At 40.5% G+C, this 15,250-nt stretch overlaps 1 protein-coding gene across 1 annotated transcript in view; it reads left to right on the plus strand.

The window, feature by feature from the left end:
* Positions 1–11,636, plus strand: part of LOC311108621 (scavenger receptor class A member 5-like) — a 51,519-nt gene extending 39,883 nt beyond the window's left edge. Inside the window, exons 8-9 of the mRNA XM_084151288.1 lie at positions 5,150–5,338; positions 10,809–11,636. Of these exons, the coding sequence (XP_084007414.1) occupies positions 5,150–5,338; positions 10,809–10,942 (323 nt within the window). The 3' untranslated portion in view covers positions 10,943–11,636. The remainder of the gene's footprint in view (positions 1–5,149; positions 5,339–10,808) is intronic.
* Positions 11,637–15,250: the final 3,614 nt, after the last annotated feature.

The following is a 15,250-nucleotide window of genomic DNA, read 5'->3' on the forward strand; positions in this document are numbered from 1 at the left end:
TGGTTAATATCTTGTCCTTGCATCTCTAAAATTCTCTGACTATATTCCAGTGAAGGATATGGTAGGCTTTGATCTACCTACAGCACTTAGTCATATGTCTCCCTGTAACAGTACACAGCAGTATAACCCACCAATTGAGGTGTCTGTTGAGTAGCGACCCACCATAAAGGTTGAGTGGTGAAAAAACATACACAGACTCAAGAATAAGTAAAACATATCATCCTGGCAGTGGAGAGAAAATGTAATAAGTAAAAAATATAATCTTGGCATTTTGAAATAACATTATGCAGTTTTAAAGCCAATTTCCTACAATTCTATACATTTTGACATGGAATTGAGAAAATGTTGCACATTTTACATAAGTATTCAGACCCTTTACTCAGTACTTTCTTGAAGCACCTTTGGCAGCGATTACAAGTCTTCTTGGGTATGACGCTACAAGTTTGGCACACTTGTATTTGGGGAGTTTCTCCCATTCTCCTCTGCAGATCCTCTCAAGCTCTGTCAGGTTGGATGGGGAGCATCGCTGCACAACTATTTTCAGATCTCTCCAGAGATGTTAGATCGGGTTCAAGTCCGGGCTCTGGCTGGGCCTGTTACAGGAGGGGGTCGCTGTTCCGGAGCGACCCACTAGGTGTCATCCTCCGACAACCTTAGGCACCTCCTCACTCACATTCTGGACTAATCATTATCTTATTGGTGTCACCTGTGTCTACCTGGCTATTTATGCCCTCACTTCCCTGTGTTCCCTTGCTCTGTTTTCTCTGCTAGTTCTCGATGCCAAACAGTACTAATCAGTGTCTGATCGTGAGACGTATGTACAGGTACTTGAGAAGTGTTCTCCCTGTTTCATTGTTGTTTTCAGTCATAGTTAGTAGCACGCTTAATGGCGCCGGAGAAGATGTTTGGCTTGTTACTCCATATCGGATGGATTTATTAGTCTACATGAAATGACAAACAATGCTTTAAACAAACGTATTGAAAAAAGTATGTATTCACTAATTAAAGACATTCTGGTAAGCCATGCTGGGCCAGGTTTCCCAAAAGCATGTAATACTAAGTTAATTGTTAGAACCTTCATAGGAGCATCGTTAAAACTGCGAGATGTTTCCCAAAACCATCATTATTAACGTTGCACTTGAAAAAGCTCATAATCCAACGCCTGCCTCAGATCACTCGTAGAACAGTTAAGTGCGTCGTTAAATGATTTTTTTGCCCTCAGAATATCTCTGCTAATTATAGAATCACATGGTGTATCCATCTCTGTGACTGCCGATAACTTCAGAACAAAGTTGACTACAAATACAAAGTTGCCAATGTTTTTGCAATTGATACAAACAAGAGACGTATAAAAAGATGCTTCAAATGAAACCAAGCCATGGCAAAAAAAATTTGAATTACAGGAAATGAGCTAATGCCATGCTCTTATGAACTGAGCCACGTACAGGATCACTACAATACATAAGTACAATACTGTAGTGCTGGCCACCCAGTCACGTATGCTCACGCACAACATCACGACAATACATTACTGTAAAATACAATACACGATTACAATACAGGTGGAAGATGTATGATTTTTTTTTTATTGTTATATTAGGATCCCCATTAGCCGACGCCAATGACGACAGCTAGTCTTACTGGGGTCCGACACATAACGAAAAATACATTACAGACAAAATACTTTACAATTTATTGCCATCCCCATGAGCGTACCACCCTCCTTCAGGCCATGGATGAGGCATACAATGATTTCAATCCAGACCTATGTCTGGCTTAGATTTGCCATGCCAAAAGGTTTTTCCCCAGGTGTATGAACAATTAGGATATTTACAGTGAGAACCTATGGCCAAATGATCAAGGCAGGCTTGATGCAGATTAGTGCTGCTAATCATTCTGTTTCTTTCATGTGTTTATATTGTGAAAGATTTCATTTACATTTACGTCATTTAGCAGACACTCTTATCCAGAGCGACTTACAGTTAGTGAGTGCAGTTTTTCATACTGGCCCTCTGTGGGAAACGAACCCACAACCCTGGCGTTGCAAACGCCATGCTCTACCAACTGAGCTACATCCCTTCCGGCCAATCCCTCCCCTACCCTGGGCCAATTGTACGCCGCCCCATGGGTCTCCCGGTCGCGGCCGGCTACGACAGAGCCTGGATTCGAACCAGGATCTCTAGTGGCACAGCTAGCACTGCGATGCAGTGCCTTAGACCACTGCGCCACTCGGGAGGCGCAGTGGACAAAGATGTCTTCAATGATCACACCTTTGATCACACATTGGATAGAAATAATGGAAATGTGATGTTTAGTCAATTTTAATGGGTAATTTAATGGGTAATGCAAGTGAAATACCTAATGTGAAAATTAAAGAAATTACAGTACTGTAGCATACTACATTCAAAGGGCAATCTTAAATCACATATCTTACATCTTTTGCTGTTGGATTAACTGGTTGTTAAAATAACTACCGTTTTTTTTTTTTTTTTTGCTTTGGTACTATGTTCACAAGTATGTGTTGAATTTTCTAAACTCCAAACTGGTAACACTTGTAACACAGCCAGTCTTACATTCAAAACCTTTCATTGTGCATTCATTTTGTTGTAGACATCTTTCACCAAATGTAAGTTTAATGTGAAATATAATGAGTACATTGGTTTAATCACCAAAACACAATATCTTCTCAATGTACAGTTTTCATTTTGGATACATGTTTACTGTATATGGGATGCATTTCTTTCTTGTTTTGGACTTTCTGGATTGTTTGCGTATTGGTATTGTATTGTATTGATATTGTATTACTGCACTGTAGGAGCTAGAAACACAAGCATTTCACTGTACCTGCTGTAACATCAACTAATCTGTGTACGCAACCAATAAACTTGAATTTGATTGTTACATACAGTACATCTCTGACCTTGTCAATATCAGATTTTTTTTCAATTTACTGTGAATTAAAATCATAATAGTCATCACCATAGCAATACTTTCGAGTATACAGTATATCATACTTTTTATGTTTCTACTTTACAGATGTACATTTTCATTATGTAGTTCTCAAAATCTTTAGTAGACAAACCAGTTGTCACGCCCTGGCTCTAGGGACTCTTTTAAGTTGAGCCAGGGTGTGTAGAGTTTATGTTTTGTGCTCGTTGTGTCTAGTCTAGTTTTGTATATCTATGTTGGCCAGAGTGGTTCTCAATCAGAGGCAACGAGTATCAGCTGTTGCTGGTTGTCTCTGATTGGGAACCATATTTAGTCAGGTGGTTTTCCCACAGTGTTTGTGGGATCTTGTTCCGTGTTTTGCACCTGTGGACGTCACGTATCGAATACATTTTTAGGGGGGGCACATGGCACATGGCACATGGCACATGGCACATGGCACATGGCACATGGCACATGGCGCAGGGACGACGGGGACGACGGGGCCACTGGAGGCAGATAAGGGGCGAGTTGGTGGACGAGGAGAGAAGGCCACTGGGTTACGGGAGCCATTGGTGTATAGAGGGAAGGAAAATGTAGAGGCACGGCGAGAGGTACTGAAGTGTGTTGCCAGTCCGGTCCGGCCCGTTCCTGATCCCTGTGTAAGGCCAGTGGTGTGTGTTCCCAGTACGGTCCGGCCTGTTCCTGTCCATCGCGCCAAGCCTATGATGCGCGTCGCCAGCCCGGCCCGGCCTGTTCCTGCCCCTCGCACCAAGCCTATGGTGCGCGTCGCCAGCCCGGCCCGGCCTGTTCCTGCTCCCCGCACCAAACCTGTGGTGCGCATCGCCAGCCCGGCCCGGCCTGTTCCTGCTCCCCGCACCAAGCTAGTGGTGTGCGTCGCCAGCCCGGCCCGGCCTGTTCCTGCTCCCCGCACCAAGCCAATGGTGCGCGTCGCCAGCCTGGTCCGGCCTGTTCCTGCTCCCCGCACCAAACCTGTGGTGCGCATCGCCAGCCCGTGCCCGTTTCACCGGTGCCTGGTTAGGTACCGGTCAGCTGCTCCACACCGGAGCCTGAGCAATCCGCTCCACCGAAGTCCAGTCCAGCTCCAGCCAGTGGGGCTAGACCAGACCAGGGGCACTACGGGGGGGTTAGTAGAGGGTGGTGGTCAAGCCCGGAGCCGGAACCGCCTCCGAGGAGGAATGCCCACCCAGCCCTCCCCTGGTCGGTGATGTTTAGGCGCGGTCGCAGTCCGCGCCTTTAGGGGGGGGTACTGTCACGCCCTGGCTCTAGGGACTCTTTTAAGTTGAGCCAGGGTGTGTAGAGTTTATGTTTTGTGCTTGTTGTGTCTAGTCTAGTTTTGTATATCTATGTTGGCCAGAGTGGTTCTCAATCAGAGGCAACGAGTATCAGCTGTTGCTGGTTGTCTCTGATTGGGAACCATATTTAGTCAGGTGGTTTTCCCACAGTGTTTGTGGGATCTTGTTCCGTGTTGGTTTGTGTTTTGCACCTGTGGACGTCACGTATCGATTTGTTGTTTTGTTCGTGTATCATTTAATAAATAAGTATGTTCACCTTCCACGCTGCACCTTGGTCCTCTATATCCGACGATCGTGACACCAGTTTACATGTAAAATCTATAGGTTTACCAAACGTTTAAGTGATCATCAATGAAGAGCAGTCGGATTAAGTAATAGTACTTGTAACAATTAAGTAAATGTATTTTAACAAAAGAGAAGAGAATCATATCAAAAGTAATGTGAGCATTGCATTGTGGAAGGCAATTACTTTATATGAACATGTACTGCAATGTGAAACATGTATTTCTAGATGAAACACTGATTAAGTTTGGTGAAAAAGTGAATGTATGATTTTGTTTGTTATACTTAATCAATTGAAAAATGTGCTTATAGTTTTGAAACAGCTGCTTTTTGATTATCTGTTTTAAGTTTTGTACTAACAGTTGTGAAAATGTACAACATACTTGTGAAAATTGCGCCAAAGCGATAAAAATTGAGAAGATGTAATTATGTTGTGTTTTGGTGATTAAAACAATGTGTGGTGAAAGATGTCTACAAACAAAATGAATGCACAAAAAAAATGAATACACTGAGTCAAGCCATCTCAACCTAATCTGTCATCTGTGGTCTATGAACCTCTCAGCTTCCCCTGTCTAACCACCATTCATGTGTCTCTCTCCTGCTGTGTGTGTGTGTGAGTGTTTCAGTGGATGAGACACTGGTGAGACTGGTGAATGGATCAGGCCCTCACGAGGGGAGAGTGGAGGTGTTCCACGAGAGGCGCTGGGGAACGGTGTGTGACGACGTCTGGGACAAGAAGGACGGCGACGTGGTCTGCAGGATGCTTGGCTACACAGGAGCCTTTGAGATCCATAAAACAGGCCGGTTTGGACAAGGTAACCCAGCTAGCACTTTTGGTTCCTTGGAAGTTGTGGGAATGTAAGTTTTTGGTTTCCCATTAGTTCTGGGAACAAAGCAATACGTTTCCTGAATGGTAAAACTGAAGGTTTTTAAACGTTCTGAGAACAGAAGTGAACATTTTGCCTGTTGCTGGAATGTTAATTTTTAGGTTGCAGGGAGGTTCTGAGAACATTTTACTATGGTTCCCTGAAAGTTTTCCTCTGAGGTTTTATTAACGTTCTGCGATAGTAAATTATAGGTTATATTGAGGTTTTTTAATAACTTCCTTAAAACTTTCACTGAATGTTTCAATAAGACTTTTAATAACACTGCTAGATAGTTTGGGTTAACTGTTTTGAACTCCAAGCACAGATGGCACACATGGAAATTAATTTGCTTAGGCATTAATTAATCATGCAAACACATTTCTTTTTTATTGTGGCACGGCATCAGTGAGATTCAAACCTATGATCTTCTGTTCTCTAACCGTGGAATTGTAACCAAAATAATTTTCCAATCGTTTCATTCTTAACAGAACCATTAGTCTTTTTGTTGCGTTCCACTGTTCCGACCTGCAAAATAAAGTTTTGAACCGGTTCTAAACAAAAAGAAGTACCTGGTTATATCATTCCTTTCTGTTCCTTTTTAAACCTCTGAAATCTTTTTTTTTTCTTACATTAGCTCGAGATTAAATTACTTCACCAATCAGTGCAGATAGAGCAGCTTGCTATGGAGCGGGCAAGCTATAGCTATACGTAAAACAATGTTATTAACTGGTTACCATGCTTTTAAAATAATGGTTCTGTTCTGGAACAGTAGAGATCACTTTCGTTCCCATTTCTGATTCTGTTCCTCCAATTTGTTTTAGTTTTTTCGGGTAATCGGTTCTGTTCCCAGAAACGATTCCAACCCCTGGCTAGCATGCCATGTTTTATTTACTCATACAAAGCTATTCATTTTAGTCTATTCAAACAGACCCCATTTCAAAGGAAACAAGCTCTCATTCAGATCAGGGTAATTTAGTGGACCTGAACACACTTAACAAGATAGAGGATAGAGAGAGTTTTGTTGACACTGAGAACGGAGTGTATATGTTTTTAAATAACATTCTTAGAACGTTCTTTGAACGTTACTAATGTTATCTTGTGGTTTTTACATTTTACAGAAAGGTTTTTTAATGTTCTGAGAACATGACTTTAAATAGAACCATGAGGAAACCTGGTGGAAATGTTATGTTGAAGTATTGAAATTCCCACAGGAAAACGTTGTTTCTTAATGTTCTCTGAACTATTTGAGAACATTCCCAATGTCAAGCCAGTTGGAGAACGTTCCTAGAACGTTGCCAAAAATGTAATCAAATGTAAACATGTTTGAACTTTTAGGAAACGTTCTGTTAAAGTAATGAAATACCAAGAAAATAACGTTATTTTGTCAAGTTCCTTAAATGTGCTGAGAATGTTCCAAAGCCAAGCAACTATCCTGCACCATTCCCAGAAAGTTGTGGGAAGGTTGTATGCAAAATAACCATAGGACAACCACGCTCTCACCAAGCTCTAAGAAACATATGGTTCTCAGAACGTTATGTGCTAGCTGGGAAGCCACTTTTCAGTTTATCTCCATCTAGTTATGAACTAACTACAGTACAGACTGTGATAAACTTGTTTCGTGGAGGTAGATTATGATTTTTACCATTTGTTTTTGTAGTATTAGAATACTACTGAGATTCATATAAGTTTATATGGAAAATCATAGGAGCCAGATACCATCAAAAGAGTCCCAGTGGTAATATCCATCTGTTTCCTCTATGACCTTATTTCAACAACCATCATTACATCACACACACACACACACACACACACACACACCTCTGTTAGGTCCAATCAACATATTATGGTGTATTAATATTATTTATTTATGGGAAAACTAATTCCAAGAGCTATGCTTTAAAATGAATTATAATTCACATTGGCTTTTGAGGGCGTATGTTATTTGAGGACGAATGAAACAATTGTAAATGTGTCTTTCATAGACCCTATTTGTGAAGCTACATTTAGTAAAATCTTTCCAGTTTCTTTACTCTTGACAAATATATTTGATGTGATGTATCAATAATTAAGTTAGAGACGACATTGTACATCACTGCATGGTCAGTCCAATAAATAATTCTGAAAATAAGTGTTAAGAGCTGGGATAAACCAGTTTAGGAGGCATGTCTTGTTAAAATAAACCCAGCAGTGTTGTGTCAGCCTCTGAACATCTGTGCTGAGTGTACACTATACTGGCCCTGGCAAAGTTTCCTTTTCAAGTTTGCTTCATGTTCATGCTGCACTCAAGATGTTTCAGTTATTCAATGTAATGTAGTTGGTTGTGCTTGGACTCTTCTCTTATGGTGCTAAATGTGGTAGAAAGACCTTTGAGCAGAACTCTGATCACACAGACTGTGTTCGCCAACATTCGAAGGGAAAATATTGCTCACACTTAAAGTTCAAAATGTTTCTGTGAACAAACGGATAGAATAGGCCTACGTGGTTGTGGTCCCTTCTCGACAATACAGTTGGACATAAAGTATATGGAAAACAATATGGTATGATATTTACTTTCACATCCTGTTCTTAAACATGAAAGGGACTCATTTGAGCATTAGTGATATTACTTCTTTGGAGGCATCTCTCCCTTTACTCTACTATCTCTTCTTTTACTCTACTCCTATCTCTCCCTTTACTCTACTCCTATCTCTCTCTTTACTCTACTCCTATCTATCCCTTTACTCTACTCCTATATCTCCCTCTACTCCTATCTCTCTCTTTACTCTACTCCTATCTATCCCTTTACTCTACTCCTATCTCTTCTTTTACTCTACTCATATCTCTCCCTTTACTCTACTCCTATCTTTCCCTTTACTCTACTCCTATCTCTCCCTTTACTCTACTCCTATCTCTCTCTTTACTCTACTCCTATCTCTCCCTCTACTCCTATCTCTCTCTTTAATTGCTGAAATTGAGACATTACTACCTAACTACACACAGAATTCTCATTACAGACCTCTATTTATACGTTATATCAGACCAGCCCTGACGTTAAACGGTTTGATGGTCTAGTCTGCTAGCTCCAACCAGAGCAGGATATATTGATATTATGTTGGCCTCTAATGATCTTTCATCAAATCTGTCTATTAATCCCCTCACCAGTACCCAGCCTCTGATTGGTCTATGGGAGGAGGCCCACATGCATGTCTGTAAACTCTCATCATAGAGTAAAATAAATTAATGTCTGATTCAGGTTTATAAAACCATATTGTGCTTTTTGTGCTTGTTATTTTGCCAGCATTCAAATATAACCCTGAAGAAATCTGATTCAAATGTGGAATAAGACAGACGTGCTTATGCTAATGGTAACTTTGTGGGAACCTTTGAGGAGACAGAGACATTCATATGACATATTGCATCTTAAAAACATATATTATGTGGATATGTTTGATATACTGTATATATAGTGTATCTGTGTGGTTTTCCTGCATGTATATTAGCCCTTGTTATAAATAAAACCAAGTTGGGTTATGTTAGGCATATATTTACATTTACATTTAAGTCATTTAGCAGACGCTCTTATCCAGAGCGACTTACAAATTGGTGCATTCAACTTAGGATAGCCAGTGGGACAACCACATCTTGATCACAGTAAGTACACTTCTTCAAACAAGCAGCTGTGAGCAAAGTCAGTGCATATTCAGTGTCCCAGGTGTGTGGGTGACTTGATCAGGGTTATTGATCAGACTGAAACGTGAATGGATTAAGTTAATAACCTTTAACTGCAGTGGGGTAAATCAGGGTCACACAGTGTGTTTCTTGGTAGTCTTAAACAAAACTGCTTTGAAACAAAAGTATACACCTCACACACATGGTTATGGGCTTTTAAAAAAGAAGACACTTGTACCATGTCAGATATAGAGTTGAAATGTATTCCATTTTGAGTTTGCATCCCAATATTAAACTTTATATACATCACAGAAGACTGAAATATAACAAAACTGTCTGACATAGAAACACAGGATTTTCAGTGTTTTTTAACATTTAAATAATGTTTATTAATTATGAAAAATATGAATATCATTCCACCCATGAGGCCACTAGGTCATTTGACTACAGGAAAGGGGTTGCTACTACAGGTCTGTCTGTGGCCTGGGGTGCTGTAGCAGTTGAAGCCGTTACCTCCAGAACACATGTATGTAGCCATGCTAGCATGGGTTCCAATCAGACCCACTGCTCTTCTGGCAAACTCTCTCCCTCCATCTTTCCTGTTTTACTCACTACCCTATCCAGTAACATTCTCACTGGGTTATTTTAGGTTATTTACAAAACATGTACAAATATGAAAGGAGTGGGAAATTAATTATCACAGAGAGAATATATTAATTATTACATGAGTGAAGATTCTATGTATTTTATTTATGTTAGTGAACTTCTCAAACCTGCTTATTTGGCAAGTAATGTAATTTAGATCCCAAAAAGAGCACAGTGGTAGAACAATAGACAGAGTGTAATACCATCCGGCCCTTAAGCACCCAAATGCATTCCCATCAGATTTACATACCGATTGATGACGTGACCTTTTTTCTCAAAGCGCATGAACTCATCATGAACAATGGAATTCCTAAGGTGTATTCATATGTTGGACATTCATTTTGCACATCATTCTTCAGACAGCAATAATTCATTAAGCCATCCCGGAGATCTTGACTGGGTCTTGAAATAATTTTCGTTTGGACCAAGAAGCAGGCACTGGGGGGTGGTGTCTTGTGTGTTTGTCAGCCTCCCAGCTCTGTCTTCAATGTAATTGATACCACAATAAACCCTGTTTCAGACTGAGGTTCCATGCCAGAGGTCCCCTCTCGTGGTGCTTGGCTACCCTACCTGGTGCCTGTGGACAGGGGAGAGGAGAGACTTGCTCCAGTCTCCAGAACCTCTGTGTTTGTGGAGACACGGTGTGCTCTCATCCCTCTGCCAGATATCTGCCGCACATTAACACTTCCAAGGGCTCTCAGAGGAGACTGGTGTGATGAATAACTCTGCAGACTGAGGGGCTAGGAGAGCTAGGAGAGGAGCCTGAGTATGACCAGACCAGACTCTGCTATCACACTCACTTCACTTCAGATAACGGCTGTGATTTGAGAGGAAAAACAATAGAACATCAGAGCCTGATACTTGGCTGCCCCCATGCAACTCCCTCCCTCTATATACCTCCTTTATCATCTCAGTTGAAAACCATATGTTTCTGTAAGTACTAAGTACTGGAGTGATGTGCACTGTCAGGTAAATCTTGACGAAAGTGTTTATGCTCTCTCTCGCTCTCGCTCTCTATTTCGCTCACTCTCTCTCTCTCACTATCTCTCTCTTTTCTCTCTCTTCTCTTTCTCCTCTCTCTCTCTCTCATTAGTATACAAATATATCTCCCTGTCTATTTCTACAGGTACTGGGCTCATCTGGATGGATGATGTGGCCTGTGTTGGGAATGAAGACACCATCCACCAGTGCAAGTTCTCAGGCTGGGGCAAGACCAACTGTGGGCATGTGGAGGACGCGGGGGTGACATGCAACACCTAACACCCACCATTTTAACTCCCACCGAGTTCAGTTTGAAACTGCAGAGTTAAATTGCAGATGAAAGGCAGTGTGAGGTAGAGTAGAGGGGCTGTGTCCTGCTGTCCTACACACACTCACCGCTGTGGGCAACTGATTTGACAGTTATGTGCAAACATGCTTTGACTTCAGACCCCTTTATGGCCTCTTGGCTGACTATTGTCCACGTAAAGTATGTTTAACAATAGCTGGTACTTCTTAGCTGAACTAGATGCAGTGCCTATAAAGGACCAACTTCAAAAATTGTCAGTCACAAATGTTTGTCCAATTGTTGATGGGTGAAGCGATTACAAAGAAAAGAAAGGGAACTAATGCCATTTGAAATAGATGTATGGCTCGGCCCCAGTACGATTGATTGGTTTGATTTGACCATTTCTGCCTGTGGAGCCAGCATTGTTTTTTATCATCATGAATGAGAGTCTCTCTCTCTCTATCTCGCTCTCTTTCATGATTCTCCCTTCAACTGGCTAATTTTGATTATGTTAGAGCGCAGCCAAAAATGCCACTATCTTCATCGTCAATTGCAGGGGCGGTTTGGAGACTGTTTGTTTTATGTATGGAAACCAGGACTAATTACAGTAAGACAAATTACAGCCTAAGATTTATTTTTATATTTTATTAAATAGTAAAACATGCACAATGAATTGAGGTTTATCACAGGAAAAGAAACAAGAAAGATGGATTATTGTGTGAAATAAACTAAAATAACCGCTGATGTAATACACTTTCAAATGTAAATCAAGTGTTGCCATGATATGATGGCTGTAAGAAAGTCTGAGCATGATATCTTTTATCATAGATTTCTGTAGATGATCCTAGACAAATATTGCTTTAGGATAAGCAAAGATATGTGCTGAGATCCCGAGGACTAGGTTTGATACAGTCTGAGACACATGAATCTGGACTGTCTCTCAGTATTTCATTTGGAGCATTGAAGCAGCTCCCCTTTAGACATGGTCCTCAATTTCTTCCACTGAGTTTCATGCTCAGACAAGTGCTATAGAGGTGTAATAAGAGTGCTATAGAGTAGTGGAGGTTGGTGAGAGGAGCTATAGGAGGATGGGCCCATTGTAATGGTTGGAATGGAATAAATGGAACGGTATCAAAGACATCAAACATATGGAAACCACATTTCTGACTCCATTCCTTAATTCCATTCCAGCCATTACAATGAGCCCATCGCTCCTCCCACCAGCCTCCAGTGCTATAGAGTGCTATAGAGTTTACTGTTTGGAATACCTGAGCCGACAAGGTGAAAAATCTGTAGATGTGCCCTTGAGCAAGGCTCTTGACCCTAATTTGCTCCAGGGGTGCCATACTACTATGGCTGTCCCTGTAAAACAACACATTTCATTGCACCTACAGTGAGGGAAAAAAGTATTTGATCCCCTGCTGATTTTGTACGTTTGCCCACTGACAAAGAAATGATCAGTCTATAATTTTAATGGTAGGTTTATTTGAACAGTGAGAGACAGAATAACAACAAAAAAATCCAGAAAAACGCTTGTCAAAAATGTTATTAATTGATTTGCATTTTAATGAGGGAAATAGGTATTTGACCCCCTCTCAATCAGAAAGATTTCTGGCTCCCAGGTGTCTTTTATACAGGTAACAAGAGCTCTCCAAGGATGTCAAGGACAAGATTGTAGACCTACACAAGGCTGGAATGGGCTACAAGACCATTGCCAAGCAGCTTGGTGAGAAGGTGACAACAGTTGGTGCGATTATTCGCAAATGGAAGAAACACAAAAGGACTGTCAATCTCTCTCGGCCTGGGGCTTCATGCAAGATCTCACCTCATGGAGTTGCAATGATCATGAGAACGGTGAGGAATCAGCCCAGAACTACACGGGAGGATCTTGTCAATGATCTCAAGGCAGCTGGGACCATAGTCACCAAGAAAACAATTGGTAACACACTACGCCGTGAAGGACTGAAATCCTGCAGAGCCCGCAAGGTCCCCCTGCTCAAGAAAGCACATATACAGGCCCGTCTGAAGTTTGCCAATACACATCTGAATGATTCAGAGGAGAACTGGGTGAAAGTGTTGTGGTCAGATGAGACCAAAATCGAGCTTTTTGGCATCAACTCAACTCGCCGTGTTTGGAGGAGGAGGAATGCTGCCTATGACCCCAAGAACACCATCCCCACCGTCAAACATGGAGGTGGAAACATTATGCTTTGGTGGTGTTTTTCTGCTAAGGGGACAGGACAACTTCATCGCATCAAAGGGATGATGGACGGGGACATGTACCGTCAAATCTTGGGTGAGAACCTCCTTCCCTCAGCCAGGGCATTGAAAATGGGTCGTGGATGGGTATTCCAGCATGACAATGACCCAAAACACACGGCTAAGGCAACAAAGGAGTGGCTCAAGAAGAAGCACATTAAGGTCCTGGGGTGGCCTAGCCAGTCTCCAGACCTTAATCCCATAGAAAATCTGTGGAGGGAGCTGAAGGTTTGAGTTGCCAAACGTCAGGCTCGAAACCTTAATGACTTGGAGAAGATCTGCAAAGAGGAGTGGGACAAAATCCCTCCTGAGATGTGTGCAAACCCGATGGCCAACTACAAGAAACGTCTGACCTCTGTGATTGCCAACAAGGGTTTTGCCACCAAGTATTAGTCATGTTTTGCAAAGGGGTCAAATACTTATTTCCCTCATTAAAATGCAAATCAATTTATACAATTTTTGACATACGTTTTTCAGGATTTTGTTGTTGTTATTCTGTCTCTCACTGTTCAAATAAACCTACCATTAAAATTATAGACTGATCATGTCTTGGGCAAACGTACAAAATCAGCAGGGGATCAAATACTTTTTTCCCTCACTGTATCTGGTGTATGTGACAATATAACATATTTCCCCCCCTTTTTTTTAAGCTAACAGTCAAAGATAACACCTTACCCTTTTTGTATATTTTCACTCAGATTGATCATGCTTCCCTCTTGGGAAAGGTCCTTAAACAGAAAAGAACTAGAAAAATATTTTTTATTGGAATTCTTCCTAATTATTTTCATAGAAATAAATTATTCTGGTTTTGTAGAAATACGTATTCCTACAGTATGTGATCATTACTATTATAATCCACTCTCAAATATTCAACTAGGGTGCAGTTAGTCTGTGAACATAACAGAGGTAATTTTTGCATGGATCTTCAACTGTTCTGTAAATTCATCACTGTCATGCAATGCTTTTTCATGTACAGGGGAGCAGCCTGCACAGGGACCACAAACCCAGGTTCCCACTTTAGGAACATACTATCAAATACCAGGATGTTATGATTGCTACAGTATGTGAAGTCGAGATTGGTTGATGTGTAATACCATGGTACCCCTGTAACCCTAACCACCACTTTTATTGGACAAGATTTAATAAGGACTTTTGAGGAGTGTAAATATCTGTTTATCAATTGTGCTGGTCATAACACCCAGCCCACATCAAAAAAATACTACAGTTTACTATAGAATACTACAGCACTTATTATAAAATTATCTTCTTAAAATGTGATTTTAAACCTAACACTAACTTTAACCCTAACCTTAAACACTAACCTTAAATTTAGACGAAAAAGCTCATTTTTGTTTTCATGAATATCCCAATTTGTGCCACCCATAAGTGATAAACCTACATGCCAAGTATAGACCATATATTGTGTTACTTACAGATTATAGAAAAGAGCAGAAGTGCTGAATTATGTGTTCAGACCTCAGTCCTACCTACCTACCTACCTACCTACCTACATACATACTGGTTATGGAAAATGTGCTATTTTTAGTACTGCTCCAGTAGCCTCCACTTCTATGTCAAAGATAATAAAACAGAAACACTATAGTAAATACTACAGTAATGTCTGCAAAAACACTACAGTAAATACTACAGTCTGCAAAAACACTACAGTAAATACTACAGTATACAACAATCTTCAAAAACATTACATTAAATACCATAGTAGTATATACTACAGTTATATTTTACTACAGTATTTATACTATAGTTAACTGTAAATATACAGTATACTACAGTAAATACTACAGTAAAGTATGCAAAACACTACAGTAAATACTATAGCATTTATACCATAGTATAGTATAGTATTTTTTCATGTAATATGAAATATTTAAATAAATACAGTGAATATGTGACAATAATATTTAATATGTCAATTAGATAATACTTTTAACTTGATATTTCTTGCTGATAAAAAATTAAAGAAATCATGTACTGTTGAAATAATAAAATGGTATTCATTTGTTTATGTGGACTTGATACAT

Source organism: Coregonus lavaretus (assembly GCF_964263955.1).
Source record: "Coregonus lavaretus genome assembly, chromosome: 33".
Taxonomy (NCBI): domain Eukaryota; kingdom Metazoa; phylum Chordata; class Actinopteri; order Salmoniformes; family Salmonidae; genus Coregonus; species Coregonus lavaretus.